At 41.0% G+C, this 10,861-nt stretch overlaps 1 protein-coding gene across 1 annotated transcript in view; it reads left to right on the top strand.

Moving 5' to 3' along the window:
* Positions 1-10,861, top strand: part of LOC104944684 (coiled-coil domain-containing protein 132-like) — a 42,997-nt gene continuing 32,136 nt past the window's right edge. The window contains exons 1-4 of the mRNA XM_010770256.1: positions 1-133; positions 647-715; positions 9,827-9,949; positions 10,775-10,846. Of these exons, the coding sequence (XP_010768558.1) occupies positions 101-133; positions 647-715; positions 9,827-9,949; positions 10,775-10,846 (297 nt within the window). The 5' untranslated portion in view covers positions 1-100. The remainder of the gene's footprint in view (positions 134-646; positions 716-9,826; positions 9,950-10,774; positions 10,847-10,861) is intronic.

The raw sequence follows: 10,861 nt of genomic DNA, 5'->3' as shown, positions 1-10,861 counted from the left end.
ATGGCTTCTCTCTCGTAGTGATGGAGGCGCATCGTTGACAACAAAACAAAACTGTAACTTTACACATTTATTTCCCCCCCTGACACAAGTTGGACTTACGATGCAGAAGATCAAGTCTCTCATGGCCCGACAGGTAAGCAAAGCAGGTGTACGGAAGCCGAGCCGCTGGCGGTTAGTCTCTGACAGCTGCAGGTAGCTAGCATGACAGCTAGCGAAGCTAACTGGCTAATTTGACAGCTCAGCTTGTGGCTCAAGAAAGGGCACATTCAGCCCGAATAACAGCAGCTTTTTTAACCGCTACACAACATATACGAATTATTTACCCTACATGGAGAACATAGAGGCGTATTGGTAGTTATACCCTAGATTTTACTATTAGAAATGCACTGCAAGAGGGCACAACAGTGGAAACTGGGCGGTTAGGGAAGTTCTCAATTTGCACTGCAGTAATGTTAGACTCGTTTGTTCAGCACTACAAAACACAGCATATCGGTTTCAGAAATCTGCACACTGGTTCCACATTTTGCTGTGTGCAGTATTGTGATTATGAATAGTACGTTATGGGACAACAGGAAGCATTAAACTGTACATTGTACTTGACTTTTTAGAGCTGTTTGAACCCTAACTGTGACTCTTACTTTGACAGGGCCTGAAAAGTCCCCAGGAAAGCATGGCAGACCTCAGTCCTGTGGAGAACCTGAGGATCCCCAGCAAGGTAAACCTCATGATATGCCTGAAACTGTAGCTCTCTTTTTGTTGTTGTGGTCGATGCATTTGAGCTGCACATAAACATTCACTTTGTAGTTGAGCTGTTTCTGTTTTGTTGACAACTGGAACATATGCTGCTGCTCCTTTATTTGTTTCAATACACAGTACAAATCAGCAAAATCTTAACATCTATTTAATGTAACATCTGTCATCCTAAGAAATATTGGCCCCAAGTAAGGATATGTTCAAGTGTTTAGTAGATCGCTGTTAGTAGATAGATAGTGTGTGACAGATGTGCTATATCCAGGGTTGATAACAAGGCCAACATCTTCTGTCATGATAAAGGTAATTTAACATCTGGATATTGCAATATTTACTATGATATATTATCCTTACTGGCAGGTCAACAAATCAGAAGTCTATATAAAATAAACAGATATGAAACAATTTTACCTAAATGCTTGACAAATTCTAATTTTATTACGAATCTTTAAACATTAAAGTTCATGTAAAATTATAGAGAAATGTAAGATCTGTTGGAAAAACACAAATGCAGTCTTCAAATAATATTGCTTCAGAATAATTTACATCAGATTTTCTGATACATTGTTATGCCCCATGTATGCCCTCGCTATTATGGATTAAACAACATAAATGTTTATCACATATTTCTATTCATGATTTCATCACGATTAGTTCCATTGAATGATGATAATTAATCCAAAATTAATATTGTCCCAGACCTCTATCTGTCCGTCTGTCTGTCTGTCTGTCTGTCTGTCTGTCTGTCTGTCTGTCTGTCTGTCTGTCTGTCTGTCCGTCCGTCCGTCTGTCTGTCTGTCTGTCTGTCTGTCTGTCTCGTCCGTCCGTCTGTCCGTCTGTCCGTCTGTCTGTCCGTCCGTCTGTCTGTCTGTCCGTCTGTCCGTCCGTCTGTCTGTCTGTCTGTCCGTCTGTCTGTCCGTCTGTCAATCTGTCCGTCTGTCTGTCCGTCTGTCCGTCTGTCTGTCTGTGAAAATCAACAAAATCTGCTTATTTAAAAAAAGGTTTTACTGTCATCTGTGTGTATGAAGTTACTATATTGGTTAACTTGACTAAGTATATTATTTATAGAAGCCAAGTCCATCTAACACAGAAGCAGTTATATGGATCGTAGTAATACAACAGGATTGGATGTTTCAGGACAGCTTTAGACTTGGACCACACTTGCACTGTATTTACACGGAGCTGCTTCCTGCAAATGAGTTACATCACACTTAAAGGGTTTTCCAGACAGTAATGTAAAGAGAATGATGGCTCCCATTTATATCACTTTAGTACACACTTCACATCAATCTTTACACTAGTAGTGTGAAATATGTTCTGCTCCAATAGTGTTTTAGCATTTTGGCATGGCAAGTGTTTTAAAATGCAATCAGTCATGCTTAGATGTAGAAAGCATTTCTCATTATCCACTTGTACAGATTCAATTTGCCAAGATGAGACAGAGTGAACCTGCAGAGTGGCTCTATACAATGTAGAGTCACTTACTCCTCAATGCACTGCTGCTTGTTGTTGGCTTTGCTTTGACTTGTTTGCTTTTGACTAGTGATGACCTTGGGTTAATGTGGCTGAGTACAATTTGGAAGGTGACCAACTCTATTTATTCACAGTGCTGGGCGATATGCGCTAGGTCAATTCAACCAGACGTTTAATTTCTCTCCTTCTAAAGACTTGGCTTTTAAAGGTTGACATAGTTTGATTGTGGTTGTGGTTTGGTCCTAACGTGATTGGAACTTTCTTCGTGGTGTGCTTTGCTGATGTGCCATTATAGAATGTTCTTTTTAGGCTGAAAAGGAAGTGCTTTTCTGGTAATTCATCTATGAGAGTTGCGAAAGAAGAAGCTGAACGAGTTCAGAGAAATTCCTTTTCAATTTGTTGTAAAGTATTTTCACGAGGAAAGGAAAAGGCAGGGCAGTCTATTGTTAAAGGCTTTAACACGACAATCTTTATTTTGGTCAAAGATAGGGCTTGTGCTGAGTGTTTTTGTCCAAATAAACAGTCAATATAGATAGATATATAGAATTGGGAGGGATGAAACCCTCTTTAATGGTCACACATGCAGAGCACACAGCACACACAGGGAAATTTGTTCTCTGCTTTTAACCCATCCTAACACCAGGAGTCTAGTACTAGGAGCAGTGGGCAGCTATTGTACAGCGCCTGGGGAGCAATGGGAGTGAGGGGGAAGGGGGATGTCCGGTGCCTTGCTCAAGGGCACCACGGCAGGGCAGGAGGTGAACTGGGACCTCTCCAAGTAGCAGTCCACACTCCATATTTAAGGTCTGGTCGGGGACTTGAACCGGCGGCACTACGGCTCACAGTCCTAGCCCCTACTGACTGAGCCACTGCCAGACAGTCAATTCATTTGATCTTGTTGGTGTAGACAATATGAAATTTGTAAATAGTATTGTTGTTAAATATTCCAATAATTTGTCGATCTGCAGGAACAAAATCAGCAATTTCTTTGTTAATTGATTAATCATTAACGCAAGCCTCTAAATATGAAGATTTCATGTTTTTCAGTGTTTATAACATATATATTTGGGTGAATATATTTGCGTTTTGGACTTACTTTTGGACAGTATACACATCATCTTGGTGTTTGAAAAACTAGGATGGACATTCTTTACTAATTTCTGACATGTTATCACTAATGTATTACTCTAGAAAATAATGGGCAGATTAAAAGATCATTCATTCACAGCCAAAGTTGTTACAAAGCTTTTATTGCAGGAAACCACACTTGATCAAGATAAGATAAGCAGTCATTTATTCTCCAGGTGTAATCAGAGCCTGAGGGAAAGCAAAGAACTTCACTCACACCCCACGCTGTATCAAAGAAGCAAAGAACTTCACTCACACCCCACGCTGTATCTCTTATTCACCCCACGCTGCATCTCTTATTCATACATTAATCAACTTTTTCTTTCCTCTTTTCCATTATGTTGTCTTTTGCTCGTTGTCCTATGCTTGCTCCCCCCCTGTGTTGTCCTTTGCCTGTTCATGTAATGTTCATGTTCAATTTTCTTGTCCAATATGTTGTCTTCTGCCTGTTCACCCCCTTTCTGTACTTTTAATTGTTTTTGTAAGCGACTTTGGGTTATTGAAAAGCGCTATATAAATAAAAGTTATTATTATTATTATTATTAAGAATTCCTTTCTTTTCATTGGATGCATGTCGCCCCCCGGCTTTGAGATTGGCTTCAGGTGATGTGGCCAAACTGGATTTGCAGACATCAAACACCCTGGTTTTAGGCCTAAAATATTCACCTTTGTTCATGCTGGCATCATAGCCCCCCGCAGAATTACTGTTAATCTTATCATACCTGTTCTGTTTGACTTATGNATGGGCAGATTAAAAGATCATTCATTCACAGCCAAAGTTATTACAAAGCTTTTATTGCAGGAAACCACACTTGATCAAGATAAGATAAGCAGTCATTTATTCTCCAGGTGTAATCAGAGCCTGAGGGAAAGCAAAGAATTCCTTTCTTTTCATTGGATGCATGTCGCCCCCCGGCTTTGAGATTGGCTTCAGGTGATGTGGCCAAAACTGGATTTGCAGACATCAAACACCCTGGTTTTAGGCCTAAAATATTCACCTTTGTTCATGCTGGCATCATAGCCCCCCGCAGAATTACTGTTAATCTTATCATACCTGTTCTGTTTGGCTTATGCAATATGAGGTAGTAGACAGCATAATAGGGGGGAGATTGAGGATTATATGCACCTCAGCCTGTGTATACCACAGATGAATTAAGTCCCCTGTGTGTACTGCAAACACCTGCTTTTTGTGTGTTCAGCCAAAACACGGGTCTTATTATTTCACGGTATTATGCCCTGTCTTTATTTACTTTGCTCCAGGGCGCCAGCTTTCAGGAAAATGAAATAGGAGCCAAACACAGGCTTTGTATACACTGAAACCTATCACCCTTTTTGATTAAAGGTGAATAATCCTCTCAATATGCCATGGCCGTGGAACACTGCATTACTTAACACACTGCTCTGTGTAGGAGAGTGAAGCCAAGGTGCGTGTGTGTGTGTGTGTGTGTGTGTGTGTGTGTGTGTGTGTGTGTGTGTGTGTGTGTGTGTGTGTGTGTGTGTGTGTGTGTGTGTGTCATTATTAAACTCAATCTGGTACTTACTGCTCAGTGCCAGTCGTGTGTTTCCAACCATATTAGCCATGATTCACGTCGTTTATCATCCTACTGGAGCTGACAGCAACATCTGGCTCACTGTAGGGGGGAGGATTGACGCGGGGGATGATGGAGAATTGATGCTGTCATATCATTATTTAGAAATGACTTGGAAGGGTGGATGGCGTTTGAGTGATACGCAGGGAAAAAACGACCTGTAGTTAGCCTGTAGTTCTACATTTACGATCTTCAATTCACATCGCACTGACATACGGATGTATCAAGTCAGGTGGCTAATCAGTTAAAAGATGAATCATTTCTGCTCTAATGGTGTCTTGACCACAGATTCTGTACCTAATTTGGTTTAATGTTATCTTTAACAGGAAGTGGCGACTCATTTTTGCTCAGTTGCAATCACATGATACATTGCACCTGTTTCTATCGCAGCACAATCAAACAGGTGGCCAATAACATTTTGATTATCTAACCCAGTTACCCCCTATCCACCAGTTTCCCCTCCACAAACCAATGCTTACTCAGACAGATGTTTTTATTTAGGTAATAGGTCTTGAAAGTTAGACAGAAGTCCTCATTGTGTCTTTTTTTGCATTTCTTTGTACTCTTGCTGATTATGAGGGAATGTCCTAAATGCTCTGAAACCAGAAATGCTTGAAATATTATCAGGAAGTTTCCAACGCTTTTCTCAGCTGTCGTCATGTCGACCAGATGAAATGTGCGTGCGCTGTATCAAGGGAAAGGGTGTACAGCAGGTTCCAATGGGAATTGTACCCCTGCACATTTTGCCAGGGTACTAATAACCTTCCACCCGAAATAATAGAGTACAGTGTTTAATAGAGTTAACGTCATGGGTTTGGTACCAGTCCTATTCGATGTCTAATCTTCGATGCTGCATGACACAATTACAAATGGGATTCTCCATTGAGCGCCAGAATCATTACCCCAAGCTTTCCTTCCTGGTATATTTCTGTACGTTTAATTTATCACAGATATATTACATCATTTCATGGCACTCAGTTTCCGTTCGTGCATCTGTTAAAGTGGTTTAGTTTCTGCTGCTTCGCGAAAACATCTGTCATCTTCGACAGGCCTTTTTCTGAATTAATTGTATTGTTTTCCCTCTTGAGGGGATTACAGAATTTGATTCATTTTAGAAGACTGGTACAAATGTCTAATGTGTTTTTTTTGTAATGCCATGCATTCACGCATAGCTGCCGGGGTGAAGCATTTGATTTGGCTCCATACACAGATGTAAGGCTCTGCAGTTTACCCTGAGGGGAAACCATTCTCTCAAATAAATCTGATCCCCTTTGTTCACTGTGTTGTCACTAAACATGTTAATTACCTAAACTTGAAAAAAGTCACAATAAAAAGCCCATCGGGCCGAGATTGAATGTGATATAATCTCAACCATATTGATGTTGAGTATATATACGCCATTAGAGAAAGTAAAGCTAAATAAAAAGTCATTTGTGTCGGTTCATGTTCTCCAAATAACCCCTTTTTATAAATCACAACATTGGCAGATTTTGATTTCCCTTACCACTCCAAATGACTCCAAGCTATTTTGATCACCTTCATGCTTTTGATGTCTCTCGGTTCCTGATGTAAGCTGCTTTGTGGGTTGACTAAAACAAACACATATCTTTCTTCTCTCTTATCCTTATTTTTTTCAAAGCGGCTGTCTCTCTGCGAGTCAGTTATAAGGATTTTCTTTGCAGGTATTTTGGTGTGCTGAGTCTCGTAACCTTTTCCAACCTATCCGTCTCTATTTTTATCTCATAATGTATGTTCAGGCATTTCTCGAATCAACAATAATTTCAACATATTCCTAATATTTCTACTTTCAAGTGTACTCTAATAGGGTTGAGAAGTGTGATACAGGTTTAGTGAATCTCCAGAACAAGCTGGTACATAATGTATTTGTGAAGCTTAAAATTGTTTTTCGAGGCAAACTGTAGTTCGTCCATCTAATCTAGAAAACTCTTAGCCCTGGAGGTACATGCAGTTACCATTTCCCACCAGCAGGGGTCACCATCAGTTTATAAAACACATCACTAATCTACACAGGTTGAGTGCATCGCCTGCTTAGAATAGTCGTCGTGATTCCTTCTATTTTAGGATGAATATGATTGGCTGAGTGCCTCCAGTGTGCAATAAATATTTAACTGAAGATGAGTGGATGCTTTGAGGAGGGCGTATTTGATAACCTGTTATTAGTTCACACAGGCTATCGTTAGGGGGAACACTATGACACTTCTCATGCCCTCAAATGACCCAATCAGGTTTGAGTTTTTGTCTAATTGTGCCTCCTAGGTCCTCAGGTAACAAAACAACTGCATGACAACTGAGTTAATCAGATAGGGATATACAGCCAGCGCTGATAACAATAAGGAGGTTTTGATTTGTTCATCTAATAAATGATATCTTAGTGGAACTAATTAGCCCCGCGCTCAGTCTCGTCACCCCTCGTTCTTTTCTCTAGTGTCCACCTTTTGTTTATTATTTCAACAGGCCCTTTGTTGTTGAGCACCTTTTTGTTTTGCTTGATTTTCCACATTCAATCATATTTGATAACGCTTGTTAAACCTCCCGCACGTTTGCATGCAAATAGATTTCTAATTTCCTGCAACGAGACGAGAGTTTCATTAATCTGTGGAGGAGGTCGGAGGGTGATTTGTTTGTCCCTCATCCTTCAAAGTGAAATTTGATCAAAGCCTCACAGCAGCTGATGTTGGGTTTCACATGGGGGGGTACAGGGGCGTCTGTTTAGTTTCCTCCCCACGCAGCTCCAGGTGAGGAAAGGGGATTATTTAACCTGAGGTAGCGTCTCAAGGAGTCATTCACTTTAAGTTGTGTGGAGTTTTGCACGTCTCTGCAGGTGGGAGACTTGAGTAAAGCCTGGCACAGGGGAGGTGAATTGCTCTAACCACACTGGAGAGGCTTCACATCATTGTCCTTTGTTTCACTCGTTCCTCTCTCTTTTTCTTTTCCTCTAACTTTCTCTACCAATGAGTCATCCAGCTCATCCCCACCCCCCATCCCCCATCCCCGCTCTGCCTTCCTTCTCATTTGAGCTGATTCCCCACCCACCCTTCTGATGGCAGAGCGTGATCTCCTACCTCTACCCCTCCTTTCCAATCTCACACACTCATCCACACATTTCCCCCGGGGCTTTAGCTCACTCCTTTACCTGATTCAAACGTGGCAACACACACACACACACACACACACACACACACACACACACACACACACACACACACACACACACACACACACACACACACACACACACACACACACCCTATTGCCTTGTATAAAATGTATATAAAAGGGATTTTGTTTGTGTAATTGATTGATATCGGTCTATATTTTACAGCGTAGTGCGAACGTTAAATTGACTCACAGCAGCGACCTCATATAAATGTCTCTCAGCCAGACACACTCTCACCCACAGAGAGAGATTCAGTTACATGGTGGCACACTTCATCGCCTAGCTGCACGCTTCTCGCTGATAGTAGATGGGGAAAATATGTGTGGCTAGGCAGCTGTGAACAAGGTTTTTTTGGACAATGACTGATATCTCATGAAGTCCAAATGAGATGATTTGTGCAGAACTTTGATAGTGATTTCTATATATCTCTATATATATAGCATTAATCCTTTAATTCCACATCCATCCTGGTTCACCTCCTTCCCAAGCCAACAATCTATTTTTAGTGCTATTGTGCTTTGATGTTCTGTTGGAAATAAAGGATTTCTACTCAAGGCGCTAAGTGAACCCCCATATGATGAGATGTTCTCTTTATGTTGGATTTAATATAATACTAAGATATTTGTAATATTTGTAGCTATGCTAGCAACACTAATGTGTAGATGGCATTGCTGCTTGGTTGGTTGGTTGGAGACTGAAATATTTTTAGCAATTTATAGATATTTTGCCACATTTATTTATAATCCCTGAATCCTAATTACATTCCCCATTACTTACTTAATATTTGGTAATTTCTGTATTTATTAAAATATAATGCACTGCCTTCATTGTTTATTCCATTGTTTGGATTTACTTAGAAAGCAAAAAGATGTCACACCATTTCGGACATTCAAATAAGGTTAAAGGTTAAATACAGGGCATAGTAAATATGTAGCGACTTGGGACATTTCTATTTTTCCCATTGTGCTAACACGGCCATTCCACCACTTTTGTTATCCACCCGTGACTTGACTTGTTATCGGGACCCCCTTGAAAACGAGATGGTGCATCTCAAGGGGTTTATCCCAATAAATAACATTTCTATATAGATCTGGGCTCCTTGGGAATGCCGACTTAAAAACCTTCATCGAAAAGACTCGCTGCAGTTATAAGCCTCGGCGGATGCACATCATGTTAATCACTGAGGCTCTGATGTCTCCCAGAGATGCTCTGAAGGGGAATCCCCGTTGTATGTTTCTGTCATTCCTTTCTTCTTGTCTTTTCTCTCAAGGCTTCCTTCCAACCCCCATGACAGCTTTAAACGAAACAAGCTGCAATCCGAAACTATGCGATTACCACTTTTCTTTTTTCCCACTACACATTTCCTCTTTCCCTCTCCTTGTTCTTTACCTCATTTTTATTCTGCCTTCCTTCACCCTTGCCCGTGTCCTTAAACTCCTCTGTACCTCCTTTTCCTTTAATCCTATCTCCATTCCTTTTATTGTTCTTTCCCATGGCATTCCCCCCTTGCATAACTGTGTTTTGATGTTATTTATGTTAATGTCTTATCAGAGACTTTGTTTTTGTTTGTTTTCATCACTTACAAGATGATTTAGATCTCTGTTCTTTGGACGCTTTTCTGTTTGTGTCCCAGTGTGTCTGGATCTTTTTAAAGTGCTTACTTCAAGGACAGCTTTTAATCATCTCTCTATTTGTCCCCCCCTGTCAGGAGGAGTTGCGGGAGGTGAGGGAGCAGCCCATCGACCCCCAGGCGGAGCAGGAGATGATCGACAGCATCGAGGAGCTGTACTACTCAAACGACTCCTTCGACATGGTGCAGCACGAACTGGAGGTCAGACATTCTTTGTACGAACCAGAGAGCACGTCCGTTATTGACCGAATAAGCCCCACTCCCAATTTCCCACGCCTCCCTCCATAAAATAATAATGACTCCATACAACCAACCCCATTAAAGTTATTCAGATAACCAATATTGCATTTGTAATATGAATGACTATCGTCCCGTGCGCTTTGATGCATGTCTGACTGGCACAGTTAAAGCTCCATTCACCTGATGTTTCTTACCCTTCCGCCGAGCCGCATGCGCACCGATGACGTGCGGATTGATGGATTGCATCCGCTCGACAGAGAGAGGGTGTGAAATCTCATTAGATTTATCTTTGTATTGCTACTCCATCTGAAATGAGACTCTCAGTCAAGGGGAAAGTAATTACCTATCATCCTCTGGCCCGTGGATTTGTAATATCTTCTTCCCTTAGCAGAGTTGGTTTGCTGTTTACTGAATAACATCCTCTAACTAATCTTAATCATGATCTGGCACTGACTGTTAGGTGCAGCAAAATCTTTTGTTATTTTTCTTTAATGGAAGAGCTATGCAATCCTCAGTGAAATCAGCTAAGCTTTTTTTTTTTTTAAAGGTAGGGAGATATCTTTGAAAATTAAGATGCTTAGAATTGAGGATAAACCCTCTCAGGGTAAAGAAAATCCCTGCTATGGCTCCGAGTGTGAATATTCTCTGTCTGACACTTTAACTCAATGAAAATGATAGACATTTGGACGTTTTTGCAAAGGCCTCGGGTTCTTTCAACTGTGTAGGAAGAGGTATTCTGAACACACAATAAGGTTGTATGTTTGTGTATTTGTGTATGATTTATAGAAACTGCCCCCTGAGCTAAACCTGCAGGAGCTGGAGGAGTACAGAGACAAGCTGAAGAAACAACAGGCATCAGTAAGTCCCCCCCCC

Source organism: Notothenia coriiceps, unplaced genomic scaffold (assembly GCF_000735185.1).
Source record: "Notothenia coriiceps isolate Sejong01 unplaced genomic scaffold, NC01 NC01_scaffold00008638, whole genome shotgun sequence".
Lineage (NCBI taxonomy): Eukaryota > Metazoa > Chordata > Actinopteri > Perciformes > Nototheniidae > Notothenia > Notothenia coriiceps.
Note: the sequence above shows the minus strand (reverse complement) of the source record. Positions and strands in the feature narration are given on the sequence as shown.